Source organism: Setaria italica, chromosome VIII, assembly GCF_000263155.2.
Source record: "Setaria italica strain Yugu1 chromosome VIII, Setaria_italica_v2.0, whole genome shotgun sequence".
Taxonomy (NCBI): domain Eukaryota; kingdom Viridiplantae; phylum Streptophyta; class Magnoliopsida; order Poales; family Poaceae; genus Setaria; species Setaria italica.
The window spans coordinates 4,173,879-4,194,911 of NC_028457.1; the positions used below are offsets into that span (position 1 = coordinate 4,173,879).

The 21,033-nt window shown below is 47.2% G+C and overlaps 1 protein-coding gene across 1 annotated transcript; it reads right to left on the reverse strand.

The window, feature by feature from the left end:
• Positions 1–6,120: 6,120 nt before the first annotated feature.
• On the reverse strand, positions 6,121–20,141 carry LOC101762259 (filament-like plant protein 6). Its single transcript, XM_022829452.1, has 21 exons — positions 19,872–20,141; positions 18,210–18,415; positions 16,172–16,628; positions 13,886–15,894; positions 13,397–13,734; positions 11,930–12,081; positions 11,666–11,775; positions 11,503–11,563; positions 11,197–11,393; positions 10,703–10,832; positions 9,372–9,716; positions 9,223–9,298; positions 9,072–9,143; positions 8,904–8,946; positions 8,706–8,777; positions 8,547–8,627; positions 7,231–7,334; positions 7,062–7,154; positions 6,901–6,969; positions 6,716–6,780; positions 6,121–6,584 (listed from the first exon to the last, which is right to left on the reverse strand). Exons 2-21 carry the CDS (start codon positions 18,318–18,320, stop codon positions 6,358–6,360), a joined length of 4,812 nt encoding a protein of 1,603 aa, XP_022685187.1. The 5' UTR covers positions 18,321–18,415; positions 19,872–20,141; the 3' UTR covers positions 6,121–6,357.
• Between the last annotated feature and the right edge of the window lie 892 nt (positions 20,142–21,033).

A 21,033-nucleotide genomic window follows, 5' to 3' on the forward strand; every position in this document is an offset into this window, starting at 1 on the left:
TCGAACTCCTGGACTAGAGCCGACCCAATAGCCTTTTCATCGGCTGATAAGTATAACTTAAACGGCTTACCAGTTTGAGGAGGAACCAATACCGGCGGTGAGACCAAGTATTGCTTGATATCTTCCAATGCTTTGCGCTGCTCCTCCCCCCATATAAATTCTTGGTCAGGCTTCAACTTCAACAGTGGTGTGAACGCCTGAATCCGCCCAGATAGATTAGATATGAATCTTCTGATGAAATTCACCTTGCCGATTAAAGACTGCAATTCGGTTTTGTTCTGCGGGGCCACGACTTTGTTGATGGCCGCTATGGTCTTTTGATTGATTTCAATCCCTCGTTCGTGCACCATGAATCCTAAGAACTGTCCGGCGGATACGACGAAAGCACACTTATTGGGGTTCATCTTAAGCCCGTGTTTCTTGGTGCACTCCAGGACTCTTCGCAAATCGGCCAGATGCTCTTCATGTCCTTTGGACTTGACTACGACCTCATCGATGTAGATCTCTACCAGAATGCCGATAAGTTTGTGAAATATGTAGTTCATGGCTCTCTGATATGTGGCGCCGGCGTTCTTCAAGCCAAAAGTCATCACCACCCACTCGAATAGACCAAGGTGCCCCGGGCATCTGAAGGCCGTTTTGGATATATCCTCTTCGGCCATAAGTATCTGATTGTATCCAGCGTTTCCGTCCATGAAGCTGATAATCTTGTGTCCCGCGGCAGCATCGATCAGCACATCGGCCGTTGGCATGGGGTAACCATCCATCGGTGTGGCCTGATTAAGATTCCTGAAATCAACGCAAACGCGTAGCTTTCCGTTCTTTTTGTACACCGGTACAATGTTGGAGATCCACTCGGCATAACGGCATTACCGAATAAATTTTGCTTCGATTAGCCGAGTTATTTCAGCTTTTATGTCTGGTAGAATTTTAGGATTGCAGCGCCGTGCAGGCTGTTGGTACGGCCGATACCTTGGTTTTATGGGTAGCCGATGTTCAACAATAGATCGATCTAAACCGGGCATCTCATGATACTCCCAAGCAAAACATGCCCTTAAATTCTCTTAACAAATTTGTCAATTTACATTTGTATTCTGGGTCTAAATTTGCACTAATATAAGTCGGCCTTGGTTTGGTACCATCGCCTAAGTCTATCATCTCTAATGAATCGGCCGACGTGAACCCGTACCCTAGCTTCCCATCTTCTCAGGTGAACTGATCCATCTATTCTGAGTCTTCGGAGCCGACTGCTCGGATCAGCTGCAGGCCAAAATCGGTGACCTTCAGGAAATCGGTCTCCCATACTCTGCCGGATATGCACCTGACGGTTTCGTAGCTCCACTGCTGCGTGTCGGCTGCCGCGATGCTGTATGCGGAATCGGCGTTGACTACCTCAATGTTGTTGCCGACCTATTGTACAAGACATTGATGCATTCTTGATGGAATGCAGCAATTTGCGTGTATCCAGTCCCGGCCGAGTAGCATGTTGTAGGATCCCTTGCCATTAATAATAAAGAAGGTGGTGGGAAGGGTCTTACTGTCGATGGTGAGGTCGACGCAGAGAGCGCCGCGAGCGTTTGACACGTCGCCTTCGAAGTCTTTGAGCATCATGTCTATCTTGGTCAAGTCATCATCGCTCTTCCCAAGCTTCCGGAGCACGGCATATGGCATGATATTGACTGCAGCTCCTCCATCTACCATTAATCTCGTGAGGGGGCGACCGTTGACATGTCCTTTGAGCAACAAAGCCTTCAGGTGTTGTCGTTTGTCATCCTCGGGCTTCTCGAACGTGGCCATCATTGGCTCCAAAGCCAACTGTGCCATCTTCTCTTCTACCGCCGACATATCCTGTCGATCGGCCGGAGTCATGAATTCCATCGGCAGTATGAAAACCACGCCGATATCGGCTGCCGATTCATCACCTGTCGATTCGTCGTCCCCTTTGTCGTTTCTTTTGGGGCGCCATACCCGAGGCCTCTCTTCCTTCTTGTCCGTCTTGTTCTGTTGTTCTTCTTCCTGTTGTTCCCATTGGCGGAGACGTTGGATCCTTCGTTTTTGAGATTTGGTCAATCCGTTGGGACACCATCTGGGGTTTATTGATTTGCCCCCTGACTTGGCGCGTTCCCACTCCGGTTCGCGCCCTAAAGGGTTCTCGTCCGTCACCCGAGCGTCGGCCATCTCTTCAAGCCGACTGTGAATGTTGGCCCTGTTTTCTGACCAGTCATATCGATCAGTCCTGCCCCCCTGCCTGTCATGGCGTCTATCTTCCGACCGATCATATCGGTCACTTCTGCCCCCCAGCCGATCACGCACGGGAGGGCGCTGGTCATCTTGGTTGCGCCAATTCCTGCTGATCGGTTCTGGCCTTCCGTCCCTAGAGCGAGACCTATTGAATGGCCGATTGCCACGATACGGACCGTTGCATTCTGAGCAATTATCGGCCGAAGGTAGCCTGAGGTTGTTTTCCCAACAGTGGATGAAGAACGGGCACCTCCAGTGATCTTCGTGCCGTCGCATCGCTTCTTCCCGGGATCTTGAGCGTTCATGCTGGCGCTGGTATTTCTGGAGCAGGAACTGGGAAGTAATGCGTGGCTCTTCCGATTCGCCATCGTCGTCCTCCATCCGCCGCTTCCCCTTGACATCTTCAGGCGTAGCTTGATTTCTGGGGTCGACGGCGCCACTCTTTTTAGCCGATTCGGACGTCAGCACCTTTGTTTGGAGTGAATTCTTCCCCGTATCAACCATGTTGGTGGGAAAGGGGTGCTGGTCGATCTTCATTGGTTTGGCCGATTTTGTCGGCACTTCAAATTTAAGTCTGTCTTGCTCAATGGCTGACTGTATCTGCTGCCTGAAGATTTTGCACTCATTAGTATCATGGGATGTGGCGTTGTGCCACTTGCAATATTTCATCTTTTTTAGTTGTTCGACAGAAGGTATTGTATGATAGGGCGAGAGGCCTGGAGGAGAAGGTCGAAGATTTTATCGACCTTTGTTGTGTCAAAACCGAATGCTTCTGGCTCCTTTCTACCGAACGGGCATGATATTGGCTTCTTTCCCTTGACCCATTCCGCAAGTCCGACTTCAACGTCCTCCTCATCCTCCATCTGTTCCAGGAATGCCACTTTCTTCTGGAAATTCCTTCGTGGATCGAAAGATCGTACCTCCTGTCCAGACAATCAGTGGACGATTTGGCTTAAACTCTCGAACTCCTGCGAGGCGTATTTTTCTTTGATGTGGGGCAGAAGGCCTTGAAAAGCTATATCGGCCAACTGCGCGTCGTTTAGAGCCAGGGAATAGCACTTGTTTCTGATTTCCCGAAACCTCTGTACATATGAGGATATCGGCTCGTCACTTCTCTGCCGGAGGCTGGTCAAATCGGACAGCTTCATCTCATGCACCCCGGCGTAGAAGTATTTGTGGAACTGTCTTTCTAAATCAGCCCACGTGATAATCGAGTTTGGCGGCAATGTCGTGAACCACTGAAAGGCCGAACCAGATAAAGATGATGAGAACAATCGCACCCGTAGAGCATCCTGCGTAGCTGCCTCTCCGCATTGGATGATGAATCTATTTACGTGCTCCACGGTTGAAGTATCATCCATCCCCGAGAACTTGGTGAAGTCAGGAACTTTATACCGATGGGGAAACGGCAGTAGGTCATATGTAGACGGGTATGGTGTCCTATAGGTGTAAGTTTGTACCTTCGGCTTTAAGCCGAATTGTTTCTGAATCACCTCCGCAATACGTGCCGACCAATCTGGCTGTTGCTGGTGAACCGTTGGCTGAGGCATTGGCACGTGCTGGTATACCGGAGGTGGAATAGCCTGATGTTGAGTGAAAGCAGGTGGCATCTGAGTGAAAGCCGGCTGTGTATTAAAAATCGGCTGTTTGAATGAGCCACTTGTTTCATCATACAGCATGAGCTCTGCTGTTTTATTCATCTCTGGTGCGACAGGCTGGTATGGCGGCACGGTCGGCCGAATGGCCGCTTGGAAAGATGCCTGGAATGGAGGGCTTCCTTGACTGGCCGATTGATTCTGACCGGCCGTGGCTGATGGTGCCCCCCAAGGTGATGGGCTAACTGGAGGGAATGGTGCAGAAGACAGTTGGATGGAGTTATACCCCATAGGAGCTGATGATGAGGAAGCACCTGAACCCCCGACAGAAAATTGGATCGGCTGAGAAACCGAATTCAAATAACTCTGGTTTGGTGGAATCGGCTGAGTATATGCCGGTCCCCTGTATCCTTGAGGTATCCCACCAGCGAAGGAGTTGACAACGGCGTTGTACACTGTATTTGAAAGTACCGGGGACTGATCAACGAAGGCGTGATAAACGGACTGTTGAACCATATCGGCCATTTTGGCCGAGTCCTCAGAAATCGTGATCTGGCGGGGAGTTGGAAACGGAGTCTTCTTGATCGTCTCCCCGCTTCTGGAGCGACTGAAAGACTGTAGGCAAGCTTTCCGGAACTGTGCTGTATGCTTATCCAGTTCTTCCTTCTGGTCGTCCTTTAGATCTGCTTCCGTCACTTCGATGACGTTATCTTCGGAGACTTCAGCAGCTTTCGACATGGTGGCGGTTGTATTAGTCCCACTGGGCGTGCTAAAAGTGTGTTGGCGCTAGAAATCGGTCAACCGAATCCCAGCGTCTGACACACGACCCGGGAGAATCTGCTTAACTCCTGTTCGGGTGATTGCCCTGGTGCGGTTCGCGCGGCGTGCCAGCCAATCTGACCTATTGATTGGCAAGGAAGAATACGTGTCAGGTCCAGAAATCACGATCGGCTAAATTTCCGATCTCGAGAGAGCTTATCAGCGAATCGGCCGATTTGCCGTAATAAAGAAATCGGCTATAAGACAGCCGATCACTGTAGCCTTGTAGATAGAAAACTACTGGAGTAATCGACACAATGCTATAATAACAACACTAGGAATAGATCTAATCGGCAATATGTAGAATAAATGAATTTAATAGCAGAACGTGAAGAAAGCCGAAACCACCGATTCCTAGCTGGATAACTGGTGATAAAACTAGAAAAACAGGTAAAACGTATGATTCTAGTAAATATCGATAACTAGTGAATAGATCTAAACGGAACAACATCGATACGCCCGAAGTTAAAGCTTAGAATGTATTCGGTAAACGGAACTTACAAGATTGGCCGGAGATCAGGTTGATGCAGCTTTGCCAACTCGTACGAACTCGTGAAAAGAGAAAGTATTTGCCGAAGTCGCCTGCTTGAAAGTAAGTACGAGGAAAAAGTAGTTGGTTGTATTGATTTGTTGATGATTACAGATTTACAAAGGTAGCTATTTATAGCCCCGTACAGATGACTCCTTAACTGACTAGAATTCTATCCCTAATTCAAATAGAAAACGAATATTTACAAGCACGATTCGTGCTAGGTTGGTTACTATACGCTTCATGGGCTGATCTCCCCCTTATCCTTCTGTTCCTTTCCAAGCCCATACAGGCCCAATTAAACCAACCTCCTAATCGGCCGATTCCTTATCGGCAAAAGGCAACCGATTGGGACCCCGGCGCGTACGATCCGAAGCGAGGGAGAAGTCATCAGCCGATCTTGTACTGTAGCACCATTCGGCCGATTCCCAACTGTACTTTTCCAATTCCCTCTCTTCTTGACGCCGATCTTACTAGTGACGAAATTTGGCGTCAACAACAACATAACAAAATATACGTAAAATAATAAAAAAAACAATATCATCTTGCCGAATCAGGACCATCACGCAGTGTCCAGTGGTTAGCGGCGGTCAAATCTTGGGCCAAACCGGTCTCTCAGGCATGGTTGGCCGACGGGATCCATAGCTTTTCGGGGTGGTTGTATTGGCAGGGTTGATTTAATTTCGATAATGTTGGAAGAAGCCATGAGCAAGAAGATGATTGTATGTGGGTTCTAAGTGGGCCTGTGAGGAACGAGCAGAGCAGATTGACGGTTATTCATAGGAGTGGGATGGACAAGCTAAAGCAAAGTTAGCTACAATTTTGCACTTACCTCCTCATGTAATTTGGTTGACCATGATTTGGATAATGCCCATCCTCATCTTCATCTATAGTAAAATTTTTAGAATGTCTGCAAACTCTTTTGCACTCCAGCACTGTCCTAAAAAGAGTTTCAATTGCACCCAAGAATCTGTCGATACAGTAGTTTTTCCCCCTTTGGACGAAAAAAGAGAGGCACTGCTCTCCCGGCACAAAAACAATAATTATGCACTCATAATCGCAACCCACAGTTTCTTTTTTCTTTGTACTGCCAGTCAACAAATAAATCACTGACCAATTTCACCATACACCTGTTGGATCATCGTCGATCCCAACTGCGTGGAAGACTGAAGGCTAGTACTCTTTGCTGAGGAGGAGGTCGTAGTGCACCTTGGGCTTGCGGTGCTCCCTGGCGCAGGCCTCCTGCGTGGCGTAGGCGAGGTGCAGCAGCGTCGCCTCCGACCATGGCCTGCCGATGAACTGCAGCCCGACGGGGAGCCCTCCCGTGTCGTACCCCACCGGCACGGTGATCGCCGGCAGCCCCAGGAAGTTGCCCGCGATCGAGTACCGCACCAGCGCAGCTGCACGCAACCAAGAATTAATCATCGATGATCATGACCAAGAACTTTCCCAACAACAATGGCAGCTGATTCTTTCACTCCATGGTGAATCATTTTCTTCAATTATTCCTCGTGTTCGATCAGGACATTACCTCCGTTGATGTAGTCGAGCTCCCCGGTGCCCAGCGCGTCCTCCTGCAGCGGGTACGCCGTCACCCTGCAATGCAAGCGCAACGAGTCAGGTGACGAACTGAGTAACTGGCAGCGGCAGCCATGGCGTCACAGAGCAAGGCAATGACTTTTTTTTTTGCAGACTCAGAGATCACGACGGACGAACCCTGTCATCGGCGTCACGATCGCGTCGGCGGTCTCGAAGATCTTGTTGTGGAAGAACATCTGACGGTTCCTGCAAAAATCAAAACATGAATGTGTTGCAGAATCAGATTCAGATACATTTGTTGTTCGTCTGAGGGATCAGACAATGGTGGCTTTGAGTACCGGAGGCGCTGCGCGTTGAGGTAGTCCCTGCTGCTGAAGGATCGGTAGGCGCTCAGGCCGATCCGCACGTCCCACCCGATCTCAGACTTGCTCCTGCCACACACACATGGATCACTGATGAATCACTTGATCGATCGATCGACGACTGATTGATCTGCCAACTGCTTACATGTTGTCGAGGTATTTAGCGAGGGAGGCCGTGCACTCGGAGCCCATCGTCACGTAGTGCGCCAGACGCATCTCTTCGATCTCAGGGACAGTCACGTCCACACACTTTTGCAATGAAAAAAAGTTCAGAAAGTAAAAATTTCCTCTGTCAGATTGTGCGTAGCTGAGAAATAAAATAGCATTGATTCTCTGGAACTGTACAGTTCTTTTATGCCATCCGGCTCTATACACACTCTACTCCTACAAGGACTTCACTCTAGAAGCTTTAATTTGTTTGTTGCAATAATTTTATCTAAAATACTAGTAATATCATCCAATGACATGCCACTTCATACATTCTACTTGCAGACAGGCCAACGTGATTAAAACGAGTTCTATTGCGCATTCCAAGCTTTGCCATGGAGCGGAGCAATAGACTCTTACAATGTCTCGATTTCTCTAGAGCATTCTCAAGTATACACATATTATACTCAGGTCACCTCCTCACCGCTTCCATAAACACATTATACTCGAGTCTTAGTCCATTAATGATGGTCCTTCTCATACGACCGATCAAGCTGTGATATCTCACGGCATATAATCTTTACCTTAGAAAAATATTGATTAATACTCAAAGTTTGTTGGGAGATACTCTTTTTCTAGGAGCTAGGAGCTAGAGGCGCACTTCATTTGTTTTCACAACGTGCATTGCTGAGAAACTAGAGCCACAGATTGTTTGTTGTCAGATTATGCATTGTTGAGAAAATGCCGGCCTGGTTATTTTATAGAACCTATACTCACATTACTTTGAGAGGGTCTTCACTTTAACACCAACACATGAGAACACCTCCCTATGTGTGGCTAGCTACAAATCTTTTCTGCTCACACAATCCAATCACTCTAGGACTCTCTACATCCACCATGGCATGGAAGGCTGGCATGCCTTTATATAGACCTTAGGCGAGGTATGGCAATATAACAAGTGTCCATGCTCTAGAAATTTCCTAGGTTCCACATTATTCTAAACTTGCCATGAAAACATGTTCTAGTGCATTCCTAGCTTTTGCCATGATACATGGCAGCAAGACTCATCCAAGATCTCAATTTCTCCATAATGTTCTCAAGCACGCATTGCTATTTCCACCGGTTTTGTTTTTCACAAGCATTCAGCCTGTTCGCTTCAGCTTATTCAGCCGGCTTATCAGCCACCAAATAGTATTTTCCTCTCAAAATAAATCAGCCGTTTCAGCTTTTCAGCCGACTTATAAGCTAAAGCGAACATGTCTCTTATTACAGCATTATTGCTATCATGAGCCTGTGTTGCTGAATCATGCTTACCTCCCAACCGTACTGCGTTCGCAGCATCTGGAGGGCCTTGCCGCAGAGGCTCCTGATGTCCTCGGAGCAATCGTCAAACCACTGTTCATTTGCCGCAACGATTTCAGTACAATGTTCAGGGACCATAACAACATTCTCGATCGGAATTCAGAGACTGACCTTTGCGTATTTGGCTAGCCTGATGTTAGGCATGGATCTCGTACACGTCAGCATTGGCAGGTTCAGTTCAGGCTGATGCAGGGTAAAATCGTCAACCAACAAGTCAGTCAGTCAGTCAATCTTCACTGAACACTGGAGTAGCTCAAATTGGCGTGAGCAGAAAGAAGAAACAAAAGTGATCAGACCCTTTTTTATCACCTGTAAATGACTTGGTTTAGACTGATCAACAATGGCCGCATAACTGAAACATCAAAGACAAGGCAACACGTGTGTTCAGCACTTTCATTACGCAACGTGAAAAGATTAACTTTGGTAAACAAATGCTTTTCTGTGGATGATTTTTTGGTAAACAAATGTGGCACCGACGCGATGAGCGCATCCTCGACGGTTGCTGCCAGGATCCCCGGCATGCCGACCGTCCAGTTCAGAGGAAGCAGCCTGAAAGAGCAGTACGTGTCACTTGTGAGCTGTGGCGGAGATTTGGCACAATTGGCTCTGAACAGAGATGGATACGCACCCGGAGTTGGAGAGCCTGCCGGCGGTGGGCTTGAATCCGACGACGCCGCAGAGCGCCGCTGGCATGCGCACGGACCCTGCACGAACGGGACGGTGACAGTGTCAGCACTGCACAAATATCCCGGTGGTTGACGACATCCTGATTCTTACCGCCTCCGTCGGCGCCGAGGGCGACGGGGCATAGCCCTGCGCAGACTGCGGCGGCGGATCCGCCCGATGAACCGCCGGAGACCCTGGCGAGGCAGTAGGGGTTCCTGGTGGCGCCGTGGTGCGGGTTGATGCCGCTGGTCCCGGCGCCGAGCTCGTGCATGTTGGCCTTCCCCGCCATGACGGCGCCGCATGCCCGCAGCTGCGCCACGCACGCAGCGTCGCCCGCGCCGCACGGCCGCCGCGCCGCCGCCAGCCACCGCGTCCCGCCCGTGGTCGGGTACGGCGCGCAGTCCAGCTCGTCCTTCACCGCCACCAGCACCCCGTCCATGGCCGACAGCGGCGCCCCTGCATGCAGATGCAGGAAGCAGTGATTCACCAGAACACCATTGCATCATCGAAATCCAATCACTGGTTTTCAGTCGATCGCAGTAACAATCCTACAATAAACTCTGCATATACGATACAGTAAGTGCCAGTGCAGGTGACAGCGATCTCTCATCTCTCTCCGGCCTTCATTTTCCTACAGATCAGCAGCTGGCGGCCGACATGGACAAGGAGTCTTGGCCCTGCATTTGGCCACATGCGTCGACATGGAGCGGTAATGAATGGCGCCGTCCGTTCCAGGGATCCAGGACCATTTTTCAGCACGGATTCAGAGCCGATCCATGCCGTTCCAGCAAAAATCTTCAGCAAGACCAGAAGAGACGATTCAGAGAGCACGGCGGCTTCTACCTGTAAAGGAGCCGATGCTGCTGGCACTGTTCATCGAGCTGGTGGCATACTTGTCCTCACCACTTCTCTGGGCCCTGCTGCGAATGGCAGGCAGCGGCATGCCTCACTGGCATAGCAACTGTTTCCTGACGCACCGATCTGCCATGCATGGTGGCCAAGCTAGCTACAACTGCGCATGCAGTAAAAAAGCTAAAACTGGTGCCGGGTTTCGACATGTGACAGCTTCTAGAAGCCAAACGCCCAAACCTACTGGTGGCCTAATAATGAATGAATGGCTGAATGTCAATGGCGATCAAGGGCTCAAGGCAAGACAGAGAGGCAAATAGGAGTACTGGCTACTGATAAGCACTGTTGAGTACTGTGCGATCACCATGAATTCCTACGATGATCCATTGGTTTGTGCCTAGCTGTTTAATAGTACACCGCGCGGAATGCGATCTTTTCGGTCATGACCGAAATCAATCATTGTTCATCTGAAATATGGCACTGCTCATGAAAGATCTACCTTTTTAACTCAAATTTCGCTCGTTCCGATGGAGACCCAAGAAAATGCCGAAATTTAAACTTAAAACCCTGATTAGTAGTACTAGGATTAGTACCTTGCTGGTATCTGCGTGTGGAGTCCTCGGCCTGCCGCATCACGTCGGCGGCGTCGCAGCTGATGAACAAGGCCATGTTCACCTCCGGGCCGGAGCACTCCTTCACCGCCGCCAAGAACCTCCGCGCCACCTGCGTGCATGCATGCGCCGGCAAACGAACACGGATTATTGTTGCTTTTTTTTTCAACGGGAATTGTTGCTACTCATGGATTGCCGTTCTTTTTTTTTCTCCCAGGGATTGTATATAATAATAAAAAATAAAAATAATATCTGGATCCAATAATTCGTCAGGACCAGCAACAGTTCGCGGCCACCTAGATCCGATCGCTGCATTCAACATTCTGTTTGTCATATATATAGAGGAAAAACTGGTTTTACTGCCTCCCAAATCTTGGTGCAAGGTTTACAAATTCTAAATTTTGGTGTAAAGGTTTTGCTTTGAACATCAGAATAACCTACCATGTTCATTTTTCAGATAAAAACAGAGGCTTTACCATGACAGGGGTCGTCTGCCCCGAGCTGTAGGCCTCGTGGAAGTCCCGTACCGTCCAGCGCCTGAACCCCGGCGACGGATCAGCGAGCGCCGCCGCCGGCTCCGGCAGGGGAGCAGTGAGGCAGACGACGGCCTCCTGGACGCGCTCCGGCGGCGGCAGGCCGGGCTTCGTCAGCCTGACGTTCTGCTCCGGGATGTCTGCATCGGCATTCACAAGGGTTTCAGAGTTCAGACTGTGACCAAGAGCGAAATTTCTTGCTGAATGCATATTAGCGTGGCATGAACGCAGGTGAGAAGAGAAGATGACCTTGCCAGGTGTGGGTGGCCGTGAACAGCGGCGGCTCCGGGATCTCGGCGTCGGAGACGAGCTGCAGAGACGATGACAAATTGACAAGTTTCAGGCTAAGCACTAAGCACAAACCATTCGAAGCAGAGACTGCAGGGTGACTACAAGTTTTTGAGCAGGCAACCTTGTAGACGAGGTTGTCGCGTTTGAGGACGGAGAGCACGATCCAGCCGACGACGGGCATCTCCAGCACCCAGGCCAGCAGCTTCACCAGGAGCCCTGCGACGCGAGGAGCTGCCGATGAAAGAGGCATTGTCAGAAGAAAAAAAAATCTCAGACGCAAATGCAGAAGCCACACTTCCAAGAACTGATCAATTCTGATTTCTGAATGCCAAGCTCCGAGCTTGAATTCTGCGTATGATGCAACAATGCAAAGCGAGTTAGCAACCTTTGACGTTGGGGCTGATGTAGTGCTCGTCGCTGTCCGGGCCGAGGTCGACGTCGGCCGCCGGCTTGTAGACCTTGGCCGGCGAGCTGAAGAGGCCCATGGATGGATGGGATGGACGAGCGAAGCAGAGCTGGGTGCAGGAAGAATGGTGACGTTATCTCAAAGCTCTGCTTCTGTGGCTGCCTGCCTAGCAACGCCAAGATCGTGAGCTGCTGCTTATAAGCAGCCAGCAGGGATGAACCAAGAATGGTTTCAGTTCAGAGAGAGAAGCTGGCCGGCCTGCCTGCAGTTTTGCCTGAGAGTTCGACCGGGGGTTAGCTGGTGGTGAATCTGTAACCATGTGGGCAGCAGTCTTTTACTTCAATGCTATTTACTGGTAATTGTCCCGGGCCCACTTTCTCAAGGACAGTGAGCCCCGAAAAAAGTCACCTCGGTTTAATTTTTCATCATCCGATATTAATTCTCCCTAACATGATTCACGTACCTTACAAATAAAGACCACATGCCACATTATGCTCCTTTTATTTTCACGGTGGTTTTGTTTTGTAGTCATTTGCTTGGTCGAGTTTCAGTCATTTCAGTATTGACATCTATTGAAACAACACAAAATCAGGAGAATTTTTTATAAAAAAAGAAAACATTTCACTAGATTTGGTGCAAACATGCGGTACTCAAACTACAAGCAGACGGTGAAACTGAATGGTAAAAGAGATTGAAGATGGACAAAATAAAGGATGGAAATGGATGGCGCAAATGCAAGGACTCCTACTAGCGATTATTAAAGGAAGGTGCCATGGAAGGTGCTTAGACACTGGTGCTTAAATAGAAGAACATTGCAAATCGTTGCGCGCCTATTAGAAGTTAATCACCCCACTGCAACACAAAGTGATTAAATAGATTCATTCAACAAGCACACCTAAGAGCATGACAGAGAAAATTCTTCATTGCATAATCTGTCATGGATCCAAAAAGATATCAGAACCCAGAAACAGATTTGGCCCAATTGGTGAGAAGAAGCAGGTCCACTTCCATTAGCCCATCATTCATTGCCTTGATGCCTTCTCTGAAGTACGGAAGGCCTGTAAGCGTGTATTCAGCCGTGGACTTGTTTCAGTCATTTCATTTCCTTAGCTTGAAAAAAGAAAACGTTTTTTTCACTTCACTTACATTTTCCTGGTCTTTCCTTCATTCCTAGAGCTTGAAATGAACGGATCAGTTAGTGAAACTAGCTAGCGCAACACAGAATTGAGGGACATCTCATAAAGACAAAATTTGCGGCACACGCACCAAGCAGCATGAACACAAAGAAAACTGACAACACAAACGAAGAAGAATAGATGAAACAAAAACGTAAGCAACCATCAGGTTCTGTAAATGTACACCAGATCTACCATTAAGTAACAACTGACGTCATCCGTGAACCGTCAAATAATTTATGCACAATCCTCTCATCACATTTTGATTCACTTTTTTGTTTTGCTCAGGTAGCTACTAAGAGACGTCAGATTCCCTGAGAACACCGGCGATCCCGAGGGTGGGGACGAGGATGGATTCGGCCGAATCGGTGAGAAGCAGCTCCCATTTCTCTTAGGAAGACCCAGTTCGTGCAGACCGTCAGCCATGTCTGCAGAAAGCAGGCCATCGTCGCCATCTCTGAAGTCAAGGTGTGTGTCCTTGGGTTCCAGATCTTCATGATCCGTCACAACACCATCGATGTCAGTTAGTGATTTCAGCTGGCGACCAAGGTTAGCAATGGTCTTCTGGCACTCCGCAAGCTTCCCAGCAGCACCGCTTAGCTCTTTCTCCTGTGACATCGTTAAGAACCAGCAATTAGGAAGCTTCGAGTTGTCAGGTTTAATTAAAATTGTAAGCCTAGAGCCCAGAAGATTTGTGTGGGTTTGGGATGATATATTCAGAGTTCAGAATAGATGCACTGAAACAGAGGCAGCTTTATACCTGCTTGACCTTCAGGTCGCCGTTTGAGTTAGAGAGACGCCAAAGCTTCGCCTCTCGGCTGTCCCTGGACAGCTGAGCCTCCAGCTTGCGGCATTTTGCTTCGTACTCTTCTGACAGAAGCTTCTCCTGCTCAACCTTCCCTTGTAGCAGGCTGATCCTGTTTCTCAGTTTTGTGAGTTCCAGATTTGCTGCTTCAAGTTGACCCTCCATTGCCTTTCTCCGGGACACTGCGTCCTCTGATTTAGCAGTAAATTCTACAAGCAACGAGGTCTGGTCCTTAAGCCTTACTTCCAACAACGAAACCTTCTCCCGGAGCTTCATGGTCTCCTGGTGTGAAGACTCAAGTTCAGACTCCAACACCTTCCTGATGCCTTCCACTGCCTCTAGTTGCATCTGGAGGTCTGAGGAATATGCCTTCTCTTTTGCTGCATCACACTCCAGCGCATTCACTGTCCCATGCAGTTTTGCAACTTCTGAGTTCACTACCTGCAATTGCGCCTCTAATGACTCTTTGGTAGACGCTGAAGCAAGTGATCTCTTTGATTCAATCTTCATGGTCTCTATCTGTTCCAAAAGTTCTTCACGAGACGCCTTCTCTTTCTGCACCTCACTCTCCAAAGTTTGCATGATCCCATTCAGTTTCCCAATTTCTGTGTTTGCAGACCGCAGCTGTGCCTCCATTGATTCTTTAGAGGCCTCTGCCATGTCTGCATTTGCTTTGTGCTGCATCGAAAGAATTCTCTCCGCATCAATCTGCTCTTCCAAGGAAGTCACTGTCTTGCGAAGATCTGCAGCCTCCGCAGAAATCAACTCTAACTGCAATTCCAACTCCTTCCTGTCTAACTTTTCTTCCAGTGACGCCACCATCAGCTGAAGCTCCTCAACTTGTGCAGACTTAGACTCCAATTGCAATGCCAAATCTTTCCTCTCACCATTCAGTCGTTCAGCTTGTCCTAAAGCAGCATGTTTGGACTCGTTTGCCAAGTCCAACTGCATCTGCAACTCGACCAACTTGTTGTTGGCCACCATTAGAGCTTCACATGATGTGCCAAGCTGATCTTTGGCATCTGCAAGGGCCATTTCAAGGTCCCTTTTCTCAACTTCAATTTTGTCAACCTTTCCGTGCAAATCTGCCACCTGACGCATCAATGACTCAGTTTCGACTTTTGATGACTTATCTGTAGTCACACCTTGGTCAGAATCAGTTTCAGCTCCGAAGCTAGAGCTTACACGGTCTGATTCAGGTAATGCAGCCAGCCTTTCCATCTCGAGGAAATCATCCATCAGGTCAATCTCAACAGGATTGTTCACGAGATTTATTGCGCCAGAGTTGCCATTCTTGAATTGATCAAGTTCAGCTATCAGAGCTGATGCCCACGAATCGGAATTTTTCATTTCATCATCAACAACTAGCATGCGCTCCCCACTGTCAGATTGACTGTCAGTCTGAGATTCCATGCAAGCACTGTTGGCTATAGGCCTTGAATCATTGGCCAAGGATGTTCGCCGTGTTAGATGACGCAACTTAAGGCATTCTGCCTCAACTCTTGTAATCTTTTTCACACTTTCCAGGTGAAGTTTGCTTGCTGTCTCTGCTGCCTGGTTGCTCAGGTCTCTTTCCCGTGCAAGTATCTTCAGGTCCTTGGACAGTGTGAGGAGCTCAACCTTGAGGTCTTTGTTTTCTTTCTCCACTATCTGAAGCTTTTCCTGCAGATCGCGCTGAACCTGCATGGCAGTAGCTTCTACTTTGGTGGCTTCCAGCTGCTTACTCAGTTCGGCAATATGGTTCTGGAGCTCAGACTTCTCTGACTCCAATTCTTTTGACTTCTTGGCAACTGAATCACGTATTTTCTTGTCTTGTTCTTCTCGTGCCTGGCGAAGCTGCCTTACACATTCTTTAAGGGCATCATCTAGGTGGCTGACCTGATCCTCCAGGGAGGTATTCTTCTGAGATGCAGTTTCAAGTAGCTGCTTCAGGGAAGCAACTTCAGCTTCAGCTTGTTCCCAACCTACAAATAAAGAAAAATACAATATAAATTCAGTAGAGTACTAGAACTTGCTTTCTTAAATAAAAAAAAACTTGTTGGTAGCATTTTAAACTTCTGAAGAAGGTGCTGAACAAATTAGTCAAATGAATTGATCTTTTTTAATCAAGTTGACTTCATCACATGTGAAATCGGTTTTGCTTTCCTAGAGAATGAAAGGTGACTATCAATCAAGTAAACCTATGCATGGACTCACTCAAACCGCAAAATTTATGAAGTCCAACTGGAAAGAAAAAATTACCTGCAACAGCCTCTTCTGCAACTCTTGTGTGCTGCTTTACCAAGTCCTCTTTAGCATTGATAGTCAGAAGAGCAGCAGACAGTTTCTCATTCAAACTCTTTACAGAATCCGGGATATCATCATCCCTGACCTTTGCGGACACTTTTTCATTCAAACTCTTTACAGAATCCTGGACATCATCATCCCTGACCTTTGGGGACAATTTCTCATTCAAACTCTTTACAGAATCCTGGACAACTGGGGATACCTCTGGTTGTGGTGACTGGCACACCTCTGGCTGTGGTGACTGGCCATGCTGTGGAGAAGAATCATTTAAGATAGTTGCCAACAATAGCTTCTCATTCAATGATTTTGTTGTTCCAGCTTCTTGAGTCTCATCATCGGTCATCATCCTTGAAGAAACTTCAGGTGAATGACTATGATTTGGGGAAGAAATACTGGAAACAGGTTTGACTTCCTGATTTTCCAGAACAAACAAAATGAAAATGTTTTGAGCAAAGCAGTTGTCAAATAATCTAAAAATATTTTATAGTCTACAAAGGAAGCAAGTGACATAGTGAGTACATAGGATAAGCCAGGGTTTTTTTAAAAAAAAAATGAAATAGACAACTATAATAATCAGCCTAGCCCTGAAAACCCTAAGCCAAACTACCTGAATGCAAAATCAAGCTTGAGACCAATTAACATAAACAGTAAGGTACCAGATGATTTTGAATTTAGAAGTTTCTTTTTTTTACATATTTAGACAAATCATTGGACAGAATTCAAGTATACCATACTCTGTCGAAGTGCCAAACTTGGTTGTATATGTATTTTAAAGACAAGAAAGACAAATTGGATAAACATATACATCTGCACACAATTCAAGAGTCAAGACCTTAACGATCCAGTTAAATCCTTTCTTTCTGTATGCATTGTGGACCAAAACTTAAAACACTAAACTGAAATTCTAGAGTTAAGAAGCATGGCTATACTAAATTGAGAATCAACCAATCAACATGAACTCTGGGCAACGCATCTGCACATGACACAGTAATTCGGATGAGATTGCATGACAGAGTAACATATGAATGCTAGATTCATTCATAGGTTATTCACCATTCATGGCATAATATTTTTATCCATTTGCACCAGTTAAAAAAATGCCACAATATTCAGAGTAATGAAAAATTTGGAAACTTTATTTCAAGCACCTGAATGGATCCAGATTTTCACTTGGAGACAGAGCTAAAGGTAGGTTTTAACATTCTAATATGGCAAAAGTAGCACCAAAGGCAGAGCAAAAGCAAGAAGGAAGCTAGTGTATCAACTATACCTAACTCTTGCAAAAGCATCTAAACTCTTAGGAAGAGTCCAAAGTGCAGCCTATGTATCGTTTAAATGTCACAAATATGTCTCTTAAGAACATCAAGCTTTGCTCAACCCACCACCTATATTAGTCCTAGTGAGTGAAACAAAAGCCAGGTAAAGAGGTTAAAAACGAAAAGCATTGAAATTTCTAGTTTTATCAATATCCTCCTTGCTACCATATGACCATACTTGGGGAAAAAATTCATTTTCATGTGTTTTTAAGAGAAAATCTGTTGCAGTTGCCATATGAACAGGAAATGCCATACACAGATTCAATTCAACTGCAGCAAGATCTTCTTATATGACATTAAGTAAAATTTTGAAACCTCAAACACCATCACAAGCAAGCTAATAGGACAGTCCCAGGAAGCAAATAAGCAGTATCATTATCTAAAAAAGCCATGGGCAGTACAATATGAATTATGAACAATCTGTCCAAGGCAAGCAAAAATGACGTCTTGCCTAGAGATGCCAATAGTGACTCTACCGTTCATTTTAATTAAAAGGACCCAAATCATTTCATCAGAAAAGCTGCTGTCCCAAATCTGAAAAGAACGCCTGAACAACCCCCAAGTCATGATTTAAAAACTGCAGATAAGTCAGTATTTAATGTAACCAAGACATCACTAACATGCAGAGATTAAGAAACAAATTCCCTTCAAAAGAAAGTTAACAGATGGAGCAGAACCTGATCATCGAAGTAAGGCTCAGAATGTGACGACAATGAACCAGAGCTATCGCTCTCCCCAGGGCTCTTATCTGAGGACTTGCGCTTCCAGAGCCAACTCCTGCGATCCATCTCCCAACCACCAGACCATTCAAAGCAGCAACTGGAATTCTATTGGATCCTTCGCCACCACTAAAATGCCCAAAAGCAGGGTTCAGATATCAACACTGAAAAAGTGAAAATAGAGAGAAACCTGGTCAACAAACACCGCATTGCATAGTAGTAATACCGTAAGCTGAACATCACACCTTAAAATAATCAGTCAAGAAGATTAGGTTTTAAGGATCCAATTACCAAACTCCTTAGAGCAACTCCAAGAGCATCTTAAGAAATTCTTCCCCAAAACTATGTATTGGGGGTTCTTCCAAAAAAAATTTCCCCCAAAAACATATCAGTTCACAGCAGATCGCTAATAAATACCCCCAATATTTCAAACACAGGCCATGTCATCGTATTGGGCCCATCGGAAGGGACTGGCGGGCGTGCGGGGAATCAGGATTGGGGGAGGAACGCCAACGCTAAAATATACGTGGTGGCAGGCTGTTTTTTAGCGTCGCTAAAAAATTGGGGAAGGTTTAGGTGGATTGTTGGAGTTCATTTTTTCTCTCTTTCTTCCTAAAAAAGATATTGGGGGTAAGATTAGCAGCCTCTTGGAGTTGCTCTATAAGGCAACTCCTCACCAACACAAGACTGGATTTTTCTACTGTTTATAAAATACACGGTTCAGTACAGAATGCAATCAGGAACTTTTTTTTAGGGCAGAATGCAATCAGGAACTGAGTAGGATTGCTGGAACTGAGAAAATGTGCAGCTAAACATTATTGCTGCAAAACTCTGCAATGTCGAAATTTACCATAAATGGAAATCCGTTGTGCCTTTTACAAATCTCTGCGCTCTAGAAAAGAGAAAATAAATGGTTGAGTAGAAGAGCACTGAAGAGATCGAAACTAGGCTAGTACCAATCTTCACCTAAAACCCCTGAATCGTACAGCTCAGAAACTGCAAGAACCTACCAAATGCAGCAGAAGGATGGAACACTCAATCCCCAAAACCCACAGAAGATATCAAATCAAAACCACCTATTATGCGAAAAGAAGAAGGGAATCCCCCTGAAAATCCGGAGGAAGGAGCCGGATTGAGAGACAGCGGAAACCTGGGTCAATCCATCCGTCACCAAATCTCCTCAAAATCCCATATCGGAGACAGAATGCAGACCAGAACCCCAACGAAAATCCCCAAGAGGAAGGAGCAAGAGAACATCTCTACCCCCTTCCAAAAATCAGAAGTAAAAAAAAATATCCACCCAAGATTCAAGAGAACGAGGGCAATAAAACCGCAAACGGGGAGCATTAATACCTCCAACCACACAACCAATGCGGGGGGAACGGCGGCAGTCACAAGAACCGCGTGGAACCCCCAGACAAAAAGCTTTGGTTTTTACTGCTGCTCTGGTACTACCGCTACAGCTTCTTCCAATCTTTCTTCCCTTTTCCCCACTGTTTGTGGATGGAAATCAGATGGGACGCAAGAACAGCACCCACATTGCCCGCCCCAACCCCACAGCACGAACACGAGCACAGATCGAAGCGCGCGCACAAGAGGAGATAGACAGAGAACGCGTACCAGATTGGCGGCGGCGCCACCCCGGTGGATTGGAAGAAAGGCCGCGGCTTCGGCGGCGAGGAGCCTCGAGAGCAGAAAACCGGTCGCCCCCGCAAGAATCCAAAGCCGAGCCCGGGCTTTCTTTTTCCTCTTTTTGCTCTGCACTCGCACCAACTCGCTTTCTCTTTCCCGCCCAGGCAGCTCGAACAAGTCAGGGAGCCCCGTCCCTGTCTCTGCAGCGGCTCGTGGTGCCTTTGCCTACTGCCTCCCTCGTCTCCCCACCCGCACTAGAGATTACAGAAGCTCCAAAGCAATAGCCTTTTCTTTCACAGCTCACAGTGTCAAGTGTAGTGGGAATGCTGGTGTTGCCACTGTTAACTGTACTGCTAATCCTTGTGTCTTTGACCAGATGCAAATACTGCCAGTAGCAGCTGTATTTGATTTGATTCAATCCGCTAGAACAGTGTTTGAAAACGACGGATGGGGGCTTGAGAGTTTCTCGTTCTCCTGGGACTGATGCAATTGTCGTTGCAAGAAGACAAGCGTGGCTATTATTGTTTTTGTTGAGCGGACGGAGCCTCCTCCTCTCCTCGGCGAGGGTGAGGGGCTCAGATTTGTTTATTTTATTTTTCTTTTTGCTTCTTCCGATACTGTGGGGCCCGCCAGCGCGTTGGGACCCGCGAGATCACGCTGGCGCAGGTTTCCCGTTGGACTTGTATGGCGTACCGAGGAGCTTGGACACAGACATAGGGTCAGTTTGGCAGGGCTCCGGCTCCGGCTCCGTGCGTTTACCGAAGCACGGAGGAGCCGGAGCCGCACCAAACGGCATTGACCGCGGAGTCATTTTTTGGCACATTTGGGAGGAGCCGGAGCCGTTTTAGGTCTGCATGGAGGAGCCAAAAAAGTGGCTCCGCGGCTCCGGCTCCGCACGAGGAGCCCTGCCAAACTGGCCCATACTACTACCATGATGAAACTGAAGGTACACAAATTTCTTTGGCTGTTTAAATAATATATGTATTTCGAATTTAGAGTATTTTGTACTACATTGTAACAAAATCAACACCATGTCAAAACACTTTGGACACAAGAATCTATTGGTGCGGCTATTATACACTAAGCACACGTTTAGTATAGCTAATTGTCAATCGAAGCCTTCCAAGTTTGACTTTTTTTAAATAATAAA

Excerpts from the sequence above, each read along its gene's own strand:
- LOC101762259 (XM_022829452.1), bottom strand. The coding sequence starts at position 18,320 with ATGGATCGCAGGAGTTGGCTCTGGAAGCGCAAGTCCTCAGATAAGAGC. Across the intron at positions 10,833-11,196 it reads GGCAGACGACCCCTGTCATG|GTGGCGCGGAGGTTCTTGGC; the intron begins GTAAAGCCTCTG and ends GCATGCACGCAG. Across the intron at positions 9,299-9,371 it reads CCTCGGCGCCGACGGAGGCG|GGTCCGTGCGCATGCCAGCG; the intron begins GTAAGAATCAGG and ends CCGTTCGTGCAG.